The sequence below is a fragment of the Hyaena hyaena genome, unplaced genomic scaffold (genome assembly GCF_003009895.1).
Source record: "Hyaena hyaena isolate Hyena2069 unplaced genomic scaffold, ASM300989v1 scaffold_24, whole genome shotgun sequence".
NCBI classification, from domain to species: Eukaryota; Metazoa; Chordata; class Mammalia; order Carnivora; family Hyaenidae; genus Hyaena; species Hyaena hyaena.
Window position 1 is genome coordinate 2,407,094 of NW_024080656.1, and position 13,456 is coordinate 2,420,549.

At 42.5% G+C, this 13,456-nt stretch overlaps 1 protein-coding gene across 3 annotated transcripts in view; it reads left to right on the forward strand.

The window, feature by feature from the left end:
- The first annotated feature begins 1,362 nt into the window (after positions 1-1,362).
- Positions 1,363-13,456, forward strand: part of KLHL5 (kelch like family member 5) — a 91,868-nt gene continuing 79,774 nt past the window's right edge. The window contains exons 1-2 of one of the 3 annotated variants that reach the window (XM_039226999.1): positions 1,363-1,461; positions 2,864-3,045. In XM_039226999.1, the coding sequence (XP_039082930.1) occupies positions 3,023-3,045 (23 nt within the window). In that variant the 5' untranslated portion in view covers positions 1,363-1,461; positions 2,864-3,022. Of the gene's footprint in view, positions 1,462-2,863; positions 3,046-3,573; positions 3,872-8,756; positions 8,855-13,456 lie in introns of those variants that run through there. The other 2 variants (XM_039226998.1, XM_039226996.1) reach the window with 2 other exon arrangements.

Below are 13,456 nucleotides of genomic sequence, written 5' to 3' on the forward strand. Positions count from 1 at the left end.
GAATGCAAAGTCACATCATTTCTTTATTAAAAGTGTCTACACACTAGGATTAAATTCTGTTTGCTATCTATTAGTACTACACTTTTATTTTAAAGTTTTTATTTATTTTGAGAGAAGGAGAGAAAGCTCAAGTGGAGAAGGGGCAGAGAGAGAGGAGAGGGGGAGAATCCCAAACACCCTGCACCATCTGCTCTGGGTTGACTCGGGGCTCCAACTCACCAATGGAACTGTGAGATCATGATCTGAGCCAAAGTCAGAACGACTCAGCCACCCAAACGCTCCTATCAGTACTACACTTTAAGCAGATTAAGACATTGTTAACTTCACCAACATGATTATCAATTAAAATTATTACAGCACTGACAAAGGAGTATTAATACCGTCTACCAACTTAATATTAATCAAATTTTAGGTTTAATTACTCCACTTCTGATCAGTGCTATACTGTTTGATCTCAAGGAAAAATATTAAGACTTTGACAGGATTTACTAATCCATCATTATTCTCTGATAGTGTAGATCCTTGTATGGGCCATGTTGTAAAATCTCAGCATAAATTCTTAGCTGTGAATGCTTTTTCAAATCCTGTTCCTTAGTATATTGACAGAATAGGAGATTAAAAACTGCTATTTCAAATACCAATTAAAAAAATTTTTTTAATGTTTTTTAAAAATTTATTTCTGAGAGAGAGACAGCATGAGCAGGGGAGGATCAGAGAGAAAGGGAGACACAGAATCTGAAACAGACTCCAGGCTCTGAGCTAGCTCGAACCCACGAAACATGAGATCATGACCTGAGCCGAAGCCGGACGCTTAACCGACTGAGCCACCCAGGCGCCCCTCAAAATACCAATTTTAAGTAGGGTGATACTGGGCTTTATTTTAGACCTTATTTATATATCTAAATCCTGTGACTCAGTTATAAGGCAAATTGCATGAAAGTCCTTTGACCATTATAAAATGGAGTACACACTATCTTTCTCATCTGAAGTCATTTATTCATTCAAAAATATTTGCTGAGTATCTACTATGTGACAGATTCCATAAGTACTAGACACTGGAGGTGTACGTTGAACCAAACAGACAAGATATTGTTCTCATGGAGTTCACATTCTAGTGGGAATAGAGATATATGTCATGTGGTACTAAGTGCTGAGAAATGAGGAGCTAGAGAGAGGAGGGAGGAACTGTTTGCAGGTTTACATAGGATAGTCAGGAAAAGTGACATAAGGGAAAAGGGAGACCATCACGTGGCTAGCTAAAAGCCTTCCAGAAAAGGGACATGTAAAGGCTTAACTGGCAAGTGCTTGGTGTGTTGGCAGAAGAGAAGGAGTCCAGTGTGGGGAAAGCCTGAGAACAAGCAAGGTGGGAGCTGAGGCCAGCAGCAAGATGCCAGATCATGAGGAATGTTTCATTTAATTTGCTTTTATTGGGATGGTAGAGCAAATAAACTGAAAATACAGGTGAGTAAATCAAAGAGAATAGGTTTCAAGACAACAAACAATATATCTGACATGAAAAAAAAAGAGAGGGTTTATGGGAATTCCTGTCTTAAATTAGGATTCATTTTTTACTGCAATTGCAATGTGATTTGACTGCAATGCTTTTCTAATCTTTCTCACTATAAACCCAAATGAGAAAGACTGAATTAAAATTCCAAAATTGAAAAACAAAGGGGGGGGGAGGACTATGAGAAGAATGTCATTTGCTGTTACTTGCACAAATGTTAACACTGAAAAAAATCAAATGGAGGCTGAAAAATAGTACCAAATGCCCAAAATTCGGGCCAAGAGTTTGTACAACTGTCTTGTGTACTTAAAAACAGTGCTACGTGGGTGCCTGGGTGGCTCAGTTCCTTGATTTTGGTTCAGGTCATGATCCCAGGGTCATGGGATGGAGTTCAGCCAACTGGCTAGGTGCTGGGCATGAAGCCTGCTTAAGATTCTCTCTCTCTCTCTCTCTCTCTCTCCCTCTCTCCTCTCTCTCTCTCTCCTCCCCCCGCCTACCCCCTCCTCTCTCATTCGTGCATGTCTGCGCACCTTCTCTCCCTCTCTCAAATAAAACACAACACAATACTACTGAAATAATTTTTGTTTGTGCATGTAGGTGTGGTTGCAAAGGGATGGGAAGGGGTGGAAGTTGCTTTTATCAGAGCAACCACATGGCTGATAAAAAAATATATCCTGAACTTTGTGATTGGAGCCCTCAGTGTTAGTTCTTGTGATGTATCTTTCCTGACTGTAACAGTTTTAAATAGGCCCATCTGCTTCCTTTTGAACTAGCAGTCCATGTCAATGCTTCATTGTTTTACACAACGTTGCTTTTTCTTAACCATTTCCCCCAAGAGGGAGGGTACAAAAATAGATCCTTAAATAGATCAGCCAGCCAGCCGCTGAGGCAGCTATCCTATTAGGGCTATGTTGTCCTGCTAATGACTTGAACCATCAGTTTTCTGGACCACTTGCTTGCACTGGTTTTTTATTGGGGAGACATACTGAAGATCTCCTAAGCAAATGTCATTTTGTGGGCGAGAATTACCACATGAACGCATTTTGCCTTCAAGGGCACCCTACAACTAGCTCAAAGTAGCAAACACTGAATCTGCAAATAATGAACATGTGCATGACTTTGAGAACCCAAAGCAGGCAGGCATTTCTTTTACACATCACTCTTCAGAAAAACTAAGGAAACTCCCTCCCTCCTTTACTTGCCAAGAGCTCAACGGGGAGCAGAGACCTTACCTGTTTTCCTAACAATATGTAAAGCCCTTTAGATTTGTGTTTGGCATATAGGCGCTGAATAAATTAGTTCTTGGTATTCTCATCACCTAGTGTATAGTTGTTGCTTAACATACGTTGCGTACAGGGATGAATAAAGAACCTACTTTGGTTGAATTCCTATTATCCCACCATTGGAAAACAAGGATTACAGTCACAGAGTTGAGGATCCTAATTGCTGTGGCACAAACCCACGACCTGGGGCGCAATAATTATCAGATTGTTGCAAAGGGAAGAGTTGCAGGACATGCAGACGAGAGGCAACTCTTGGTGAGTTCCCCCAAAGCTCCAGGACAATACCGTCCTGTAATCAAAATCCACAGGCCCGCTCTCTTCTTGCTCTGAAGAAGGGCCTCTTCCTAAACTTCCAGCCCCAGGAATTCCCCTCATCCCAGCTTCAAGGGGCGGGAACAGCCAGAATTTTTGTCAGATCCGTCGCGCCCCGCCCACTCCCCCAGAGCCCCGCCCACTCCCCCAGAGCCCCGCCCACTCCCCTAGAGCCCCGCCCAGCCCGGCGTCCCTCCTCTGCCCCCTCCCATAGCTCCCCTCCCCCAAGAGCTCCCCTCGCCACAGCTCGCGCCCCGCCCTTCCTTCGCATCCCCCTCCGTCTCCCTCTCCCTCCACCTCCTCCCTCCCCGGCCCAGGCCGTCGGCGCGCGCCGCGCTGGGGTCGGTGGGGAAGAGAAGCCGCCAACCCGCCTGCGGCGGCGGCGGCGGCGGCAGCGGCGGTCCCCCCGGGCTCGCGGCCCGGCGCGGAGGGGGCGGGGCCTGGCGACAGGGGGCGGGGTGGGCAGCCGCTCGCGCCGCGCCGGGTCTGACGGGCGAGCCAGTCAGACCCCCGCCCGCTCGCCCGCCCCCTCCAGGGCTGCCCGAAGAGTTCGTGCCTCCTCGGCCTGGTGCAGCCTGACGGAGGGGGAGTGGCCGGCTCCCGGCCGGCCGGCGCCGGGGATGAGGCTGCCGGAGAGGGGTTGGGGACGCCCGTGGGGCCGAGCATCCCTTTGCCCTGCCCGCTGGCCTCCGTCCCCCGCCTGCCCCCCGCCTCACGCCTGGCTGCCTCGCCCCGCCGTGACCCCCGGCCGCCTCCGGAGCCCGACGCGGTAAGTGCTCCTTCTTGCTCGGCGTCGGGGAGGGGGCCGCGGCGGGCCGGCCGCGCACCCAGGCCCGCTCCCCACCCCCACGCGACCCTCCCTCTGGGCCGCGGCGGCGGGGTCCCGCGGGGCCCTCCCGGGCACCTCCGAGCGGAGGGGTGGGCCGGGCGGGGCCCTGCCCTAGCCGCGCCCGGGGCTCGAACCCCGGCCCGGCCTCCCCGCCGCGCCGCGGGGGACCGGGAGCTGCGTGTGGGCCGCGCTCCGACTTGGGCAAAGTTCTGCACGCGGTGGTGCGTCCGGCCAGCCGGCGGAGGTGCGGACGGCGTGGCTTCTTCCCGGCACTCTTCCACGAATACAACCAACTGCAAACCATTTCGGATTTTTTGTTTTGATTGTTATCTGCAGGCTATCACGATCTCAGTTCTTATTTTAAGTAATTGCCTCATCCCGGCGTGTGGAGAATCAGAAAAGGACTTTATTTAAGTAAAAGCTGGAGTGCCTGCTTGAAACTCCTTGGGGCATTTAAGTGGCGTACTCAGGAATCAAAGCTGACGAAAAAAGTTTGCGGTAGCAGAGAGTAAAGCATTACTGCCGCCTTTACTGTCGCCCCATTCGATTTTTAAAAAGTATTTGGGAATAGTTGATACGTTCACAAAATTCAAAAGGTGCCGAGAGGGATATATACAAAGTCTCTCCCCGCCCTCTCCCCCGCCCCCCAGCCCACCAATATTACCAGTTTCTAATTCATCCGTTCACACAGTGTATATGTAAATACCCTTGCTTCATTCTTTAAAAAGTGAAATGGTTGTATATTAAGTGTCTAATAGTTACTGGTACTCAATAAATGGTAATTCTTCTTCCGTTTAGAAAACAGTTTAATGAGTCGTTTTGAGAACAATAGTAACACTTTTTCAGGTTTTAAGCATTTGCGGATTTGACTGTATTGTAAACGTGTATGTTCTGTTGGTTTGTCATCAGTATGAATACTTTTACACAAAGGTGAAGACACTGATATTTCTGGGTAATGGGGCAGGAAGGGAAAAATCAACATGAAACTAGTAAGATAGGACTTAATATATACCGTATAGAGTTCCAAAAAGGATTTGAAGCCCCTTCGTCTCCGTATGGTACAAAAGGGTAAAACAAAACTACATGAGAAAATTGAGGCAGAGCAAGAAAAATAATACAAAGGCAAGGAAAAAGATAATACACAGTGCAGACTGTAACATCCTGTACAAAAGTGAATCATAGTTTCAGCAATGGGCTTCCTAGCAGCCAGCAAAAAAAAAAAAAAAAAAAGAAAAGAAAAAAAATGGGGGGGGAACAGTAAGCTTCAGTGTGTTTCTAATTACAAGATAAAAACAAACTAGTTCTGCCTAAGCAGGGCATTTTCTGGTGATGAGGCCTCAGAGGAAACATTCTCTCGTGGGCCCTAATAAAAAGGGAGTTTGCATGACGTGGTTGGCAGCATCTTTAAAATATCCTTACAAAAAATAATGAATTTTAGACAGTGTTCTTCAATTAGGGACAGTAATAAAATTCTAAAGATAAGTTCCCTAAAGGCTTAACTTGAACCATTCATAACACTTAGAATTACCTAGAACAGTATTTCCCTGTGTTCCACGAAATGAGAATTCAGTAGTTTATTTCTTTGAAATAAGAGTCCGAACTCAAATAACTTTGAAATAGCTGGGTTAGTCAAGTTTCAGCAGTTCTTTACTCAATTTCTTGGCTAATGTTAAAGATTACTCTTTTTAAAGGGGTATATATTTTGTGACCTCTTCCAAATTCATTTGACTGTTGAGAACCACTGGACCTATAGAAATGGATGGACAGGCAATTCTTCATGAGTATTTCTTACAACTGAGGTTTGATAAAAGTTGGGAGAACAGAGTTTTAGGTTAGCCAATTTGGTAAGAACCAAAGTGAAGATAATCTAAAAGCATTTTTTTCTAAAGTCAGCATTTTCAATATACTGTATGCCAAAGGAAACGTGTATTTTCCCCTAAATTCTTTTATAGTTCCTCATTGTTCTGCAAGTTGCCTGTTTAACCCAATGATCTCTAGGACTTCTTCCTATTCTGTGCTTCAGGGTACTGAATTAGACTAGGTTCAGGCAAGTAGAATTGCTTAAAGAATGACTTTAAATATTCTTGGCTGTAAATATGTGATTGACATTTAAATCCTGGAATTCTACAGCTGTAAGAGATCTTTTTTTTTTTTTTTTTTAAATGTTTTCTTAATTTATTTCTAGGAGAGAGAGAGAGAGAGAGAGAGAGAGCGAGCGTGAGCAGGGGAGGGTCAGAGAGAGAGGGAGTCACAGACTGAAACAGGCTCCAGGCTCTGAGCTGGCAGTCAGCACAGAGCCCGACGCAGGGCTTGAACCCACGAACCTTGAGATCATGACCTAAGCGAAAGTCGGACGCTTAACCGACTAAGCCACCCAGGCGCCCCTACAGCTGTAAGAGATCTTAGGAAGTATGGTACATAGTGGAAAGAGCAAGCGATTTGAAGCCAGAAAGTCTGGGATTGTGCCACTAAAGTGTAAGCTTATTCCTAGCAAGATTGTGAACCTCCCTGACTCTTCCCTTGTTTGTAAAATTAGAATGATGGCAGCACACAGTTCATTCAATAGATGTTGAGGGTCTGACAGGTAATGTAGTAGAAAAACAGTTTTAAGGGTACAAATAAAATAATGTGTGGAGAATCCTTCACTGTCTAAATTGTTTTCAATTCCTGAGTTCAGGTGGCAAGAGTTTGGAAGGCAAGGAATATCACCTCATCCAGATGTATCTGGTGCCTGAGTTTCAGATAGCAGGTAGGGAGAGTTGAGAGGATGAGGGATTGGTCCAAAAATGTATCTGACTCCATTCAGTTCCTGTGTTTGGATTTTGAGAGTTTGAATAATGAGGTACACTCTATAAGTGATGCAGTGCTATACAAAATGTTACTATTCTGAAGACACATTGAAGGCCAGAGTTATCCATTGCTTTCATTCCACTTATGAGAGAGGTGTCTGCTGAATATACCAGGTAGGGTAAATTATGCTGTTGTAACAAAAGACCCTCACATTTTCCTGGTTTAGAAAAAGGTTTGTTTCTTGGTCACAGGGCATATCCAGTGAGGGTCCCAGGAGAACTCTGTTACAGGTAGTCGTTTGGAGGCCCAGTTTATCAGAGGCTCTATCCCAGCACATGCTTCCACAATCGGTAGGGTAGGGGAAAGGAGGTGATGAGTTGCACATTGGCTCTTAAAGGCTTCTGCCTGGAAGTGACACATATAACTTCTGCTGCCACTTGATTGGCCAAACACCTCATCTGGCTACACGCAACTTCTAGGAGGTTGAGAAATGCAGCTCTATCATGTGCTCAGCTGGAGAACTGGAATAGTTTGCAGACAGTCTTAATGACTACACTAAGCAGGCTTTATAGTCTCAGGAGTTAACATAAAATCCAGATAAATGAAATCCAAATTATGCTTTTCAGTATTTAGAGCATAGAAAACAGCATTTTTTGTGTGTGTGTACATATGTGTGTTTAATCATAGAATTATGCTAATAAGTGCAAAGAATATTTTTTATTGATTGGAAATGAAACGCTTTTGAAAAACTCCATAATTAGACATACTATTTTGACCAAGTGGATTCATTCTTTTTTATATGTTCATTCAGTAAACATTTAAATGTGTTAAATGTGGTGTGTATAAGGCATACTGTGTTAGCTCCTGTGAGAATAAAAAGATGAATGGGAAATTTACAACCCCAAATAAAATAGCACTAATTGAGTTCTCTCTCTCCTTCTTTTTAAAAAACATCAACAGAATCTTTCCATATTGATAAAACCTGATTCTGTATACTTTACCCCAACCACTGTTTTTAGTTAAAGGGAATTTTTGGTGACAAAATAAACTAGCTTGGGCAAAAAGAGTGTTTTGTTAAAAGAAGGATATAGCTTTATGTCACAGAGTCCAACAGCAGGAAGTGCAGCTCAGGCTCAGAGGCAACTGACATCAACAACAGAAAGTTAGGAGCTGGGGCTGCTTCCCTCCGGGTCTCTAGGATGCCTTGCTAGTGTCTCTGCACGTATAATTCATTCCTCTTTTTCTGTTGACTGGTTTGCTTTTAAATGCTGGGTGTTTTAACCTAAGAATTCACACACTGAAAGGAGACTGGCCAGAGCCTTTAGCAAGTCTAGAAGAACTAAAATTTTTTTTTTTCTAAGTGCCGCATGTTGGTTAGCTCTCAAGTTAACCACTATCAAAGCTTGGGAGTAATGGAATTGGCCCTAAAGTGTAACAAGTTAGGGTATTTGGCAACCTTGTAATAGAGAAAGAGGCAGTTCTAATAGTTTGGGAATAAAGAAAGCTGTGATGCCATTAAAAGTTCTGCTATACAATTAACATCAGTTTATAGATTCTACTGGGACAGGCTGATTAGGGTAATCAGGTTAAGGAGATAGAGTTGGAGCTGGCTTGTAGCAACACTGTCCCCTCCCTGAACTACTGGTAAACCAACTCCTTTGGTCATCCTTCCCTCCATCCCTTCTCCCTCTCCAAAGGTACAGATTACTGAATTGCCTAACTCTTATAAGTCACCTGTCTTTGATGCTGGTACAGGGCTCCCTAGCTTCTCTCCATGGCAAACAATGCAGAAAGAAGGGAGCATTTGATATACTGCCTTGCTCTGTTCTTTTCTACAATTAGTCTAGACACTCTATCTGAACATTTTACACTTTAACATGCTATTGCCATATCTCTCCACCAATTTCACCTATTTTTTATTTGTAATAAATTCCAATTCCTTTTCTATGTTTACACTTAGCTTCTCTTAGCAAAGTTTCCTTGCAATCTTTACCTATGCAATATCTCCTTTCTTTCTGGTTGCAAATATCCATAGCTTCACCTCAGCAGATGGCTGAAGGAATGGACTATGGGGAGGTAGTATATGTTACCTGGAAGATGGGCTCCCCAGAAAAGGAATAACAACAGAGAAAGGTGAGTAAAAGCTGCGTATTTTATTTGTCAGGGATATATGTTAGTCTAAAAGAGCAGACAGGGGAGGGGCCGGGGTACTACTCGTAGAACATCTGGAATGTCATTGTGAGACATGCTTTTACTGCTGTATAAATGTATGGGTCTTTTTAGATTAAACTGAACAGTCAGAAATCTCCTATAGATGTGTTTACTTAGAAGGACATCAGACAGGAACCACAGCTTGCAAGGAAGACAGCATCCAGTGTTCCTCACCCATGGTTGTGATCCTCAAAGCAGTCCATCTGTAAGCAATTTCCGTAGCCATCTGGGAGTCGCTGCTCCAAGTGGAAGTGAAGGAGAGAAAGCTCAAAACAGATGGACATAGGTGCTACCTTGGTTTCAAACATCTCATGTCTCATGGGAAACGATATGCCACACGACTCCATAGACTTAGTTTCCAAGGTTCCCATGAGGGATATGCCAATTACAAGAGCTGTCACACTCAGGAAGGTCAAAGCTATGGCTACCTGTGAGGTAGTTATACTTTATTTGTAGTTCCCTTCTGAGCCCAGATGCAAATTTATTTATTAGTCATTTTTACTATAAGCAGAGTTGCCTAGTAACATAGTTGGCATGCCTATGTTTATCAGATCGCCAGGGAACAGAGCTAAGAGAGTTAAATGGAAGGTTAAATGAGAAGGGAAAAAAACTCCACTCACACCTGTGTTACCTGCAGTATCTTCCATAGTCCTTTTCATTTGGGAAATATTGCAATAATAATCATTTTGCTTCTTTTGGTGTAGTGTGTTTTAACTGTTTTTATGACAGGAAAGTGTGAAATAGGAAGAGAGGTTGAGAGGAAGGAAAGCTGGAAAAGGTAGCAAGAACTACTAGATTGTTAGAAACACTGGTTTCCATACTAAAGGCCTTGGCTTTTATTGACCTTGTAGGTGATTGAGAACAAGTTTTAAGTAAAAGTAATATGGTCAAGAATTAGACTTTGTAAGGTTACTTTGGCTATAGTGTGGAAAGCAGATGAGAGGACATTTAGACTTGATTGTGGTTGGTTTACTTTTACTTAACATATGCTTGGCCTTGGGGTGATATTTCTCTGATAAGTAGAAGGAAGGAATATCTAATTCCCCTGCTCCATAGTAGCTTAGAATTGGTGGACAGACTCAGCATGGTGCTTTGGAAGGGCCTGAACCAATCTGTCCTAGCCCCCTGTCCACCAGAGATGGAGAGTTTGGGAGGACTGCTCTGAACGGCCTCCTAACATCGAATTAACTCTAAGAAGTAATTCTAGCCTCCACTGGTCTCCCTTGATTGCCATTTGACTCACTGACATAACTCGTTTTGCTTTTTGCTGGAACTGAATTACAGAATGAATGAATGAGAGAATGAATTGGTGGCTTTTTTTTTTTTTTTAAGGTCTAGATGTAGGGCAAGCCAGGGAGTCTCTTTATAATGGTTAACTGGTATAACAGTTGTATTGATTAACCATTTCTGATTACGAGCAGCTGAGAACAGTGCTTCACATTTTTCTCTATTGCTTACATTGTCCTTGACTACCCTTTCCTTACCCACCTTTCACTGTTCCATCTAGTGTACAGTCTATAAAATCTGGTTCTGCAGCAGAATCAGCTTGATGTGTAATTGGCTCATTATGTGTAGAGAGAACCCAGCCAATTTTGCTTGATTATATTTGTGTCTAGAGAGTACTGTTTGATTATTTCCCTCTATCACCATAAAGCTACATTGAAGACAGAAATACTGAATTTGGTTCAGGTCAGTAAAAGACAAAATGATGGTTATCCAGATTATTACTTTTTATGGCACGTAAGACAGTTGGGTGTCTTAGCACATACATGCCAACCATAAAGGATCAAGCAGGAGTTTATTGGTAGTTTGCTATTACCTTTATGGCATTATGGCTTTCATCTTTGTGCCGCAGCAAATATATACCTAACTTTATTATATCTAAGGGTGAGTGGCAAGGAAATCTTTTTTACTTGTCATCAAGTTAAAGAGCTATTTAAAAAATTTGTTTTTAATGTTTATTTGTTTTTGAGAGAGAGAGAGAGAGAGAGAGACTGAGTCCAAGTGGGGAAGGAACAGAGAGAGAGGGAGACACAAAATATGAAGCAGGCTTCAGGCTCTGAGCTCTCAGCACAGAGCCTGATGTAGGGCTAAAATTCATGAATGTGAGATCATGACCTGAGGTGAAGTCAGATGCCCAACTAACTGAGCCACACAGGTGCCTGTAAAGCGCTATTTTTTTTCAGGTTTTTTTTTTTCTTTTTTTTAAGAGAGAGTGATCCTGGGGAGAGGCAGAGAGGGAGGGAGACAGGATCTGAAGCAGGCTCCGCAGTGACAGCACAGTCTGACGTGGGGCTCGAACTCACAAACCATGAGACCATGACCTGAGTCAAAGTTGGATGCTTAACCAACTGGCTCATCCTAATGGGCTGTTTTTAAAAATAAATATTTTGTTACAGTTATACTATGGTCTTCATAATATCAACCGTGATAATTTTTATAGATGAATTTGGGGATTAAAAAGGCCATATAATATTAATTTAATTGATTTTTTAAATATTGCTTTCTTTACTACCAGATATTAATACCAATAAGCAGTTGAAAGGTGAAAAGGTACTTTTGATATACATTAATGTGGGTCAGCATATTGCCCTATAAGAATTTGTGACAGAAACTGGGAAGAAGTCAAGTGGGGAGAAATCTGGGAGGCTCTTGTATGTCAGGAATAAAAGCCACTTTGGCATTTAAATTGCAATTATGATAAACTTTGTATTTTGTTATATTAGAAGTGATAATGTTCTTTAAGGACTGTTTTTTTTCTCTTTTTGTGCTTAATTTGCTTTTAGTTTGGTTAGATCTGATTGGTAAAGAATTTAAGTCCACTCTACTACTCCTTGATGTCTAACCTTCTACAAGTCACCTATACTCTGAATCTGCTTCCCGATTCAGACAATGGGGGTAAATACCTACTCTACCTTCTCATGAGGTAGTTATGAGTTCCAAATGAGAATATTTTATAAGCAAGAAGCAGTGTGGTATATTTGAAAGTTTCTGGCGTTTGTATTCACATTGAACCCTGCTACCCAGATATCTTGTAACCTCACATTACTTTAGTGTCCTCATATGTAAGGGGAGAAAGGAATGACCCCTGTTTGCCAGAGTGTTTGAGACAACTAAAGTCCCATTCAGTGTAGAGTACTTTACATATTATCATGTATATGTACACACTTAGGAAATAGTAGCTGCTTTTAAAAATCTAGATCCTTACTCAGTACTTGCATATGTTACTTAATTTGATTTAACTGAAACACATACATACGCACACACATACACACAAAACTGGAGACCAAAGAGGTGATTTGCCTAAATTATACACCTAGCTGGTGAGTGGCTTAATTATTGATTCAGGCTTTCTGCTATATCACTTAGGCTTACCATTAATAAGTAATAATGTGGGAAAATAACAGAAGCACCCTCAACTAGCTACCTCTGAATTGACTCATAGCTTTAACCTAATGCACCCTTTTCCCTCTGTAAATTGTACTTAACTGATCCCCAGGGCCAACTAAACACTCATAGCTAAATAGAATGCCCTATAGTAGGGCACAACTCTCCACAACTCTGTGCTTACCCCTTGAGTTGGATACTCACCGAAAGTTGGTTGTGTTTATTCACAAACCTATTTTTAGCAGTTATGCTTGTTATAATAATTATGAAACATTTGTAAACATATTAGTTAATGAGGGTAAAAAAAATCAGTCATTCTTTGAAAATTAAGTTGGATGCTCTGGGATATCTCCATATAAATGAGTTCTTAACAGATTGGCTATCATATCTGATGAAGGCTGGATAACTGTAAAAGACTGGGTAGGGCTGGGGGAGGGTGTTTGTGTGTGTGTGTGTGTGTGTTAAAGATCACCAAAGTCCAAAGCAGTGCCTGTCAAAGTTTATGGACCAGCTAACTGGTTCTAGACTGTTAGTAGTTCGCAAGGAAATGAGCTCCACACTGAAATGTAAATTAGACACTACTCCAAGCACACTGTTTTGTTCAGCTGACATTTTTTTTCATGGTAACACTTTCTCCTGGAAAGAAGTACATTAATTTCATCCTGGCAGAAGCTTTTTATCTTTCTATCTCAAGGTGGACCGACCATTGGTCTAATAGATTCTGTATTTGTATTATTTTTGAAGTGCTTTTCCATTCTCACTCCATTTATAGAAATCATAAATGGAAATCATGGATGTTGGGTCATTGTGGGCATGGCTTATATAAGAAAGAGGACATAGGGGCGCCTGGGTGGCTTAGTCGGTTAAGCGTCCGACTTTCGCTTAGGTCATGATCTCGCGGTTCGTGGGTTCGAGCCCCGCATCGGGCTCTGTGCTGACAGCCAGCTCAGAGCCTGGAGCCTATTTCAGAGTCTGTATCTCCCTCTCTCTCTGACCCTCCCCTGCTCACGCTGTCTCTCTCTCTCTCTCTCTCTCTCCTAGAAATAAATAAATAAAAATATTTAAAAAAAAAAAAAAGAAAGAGGACATAAACTCAGCAGGGAGCCCACATCAAATATGCATTAATCCTATATGAAA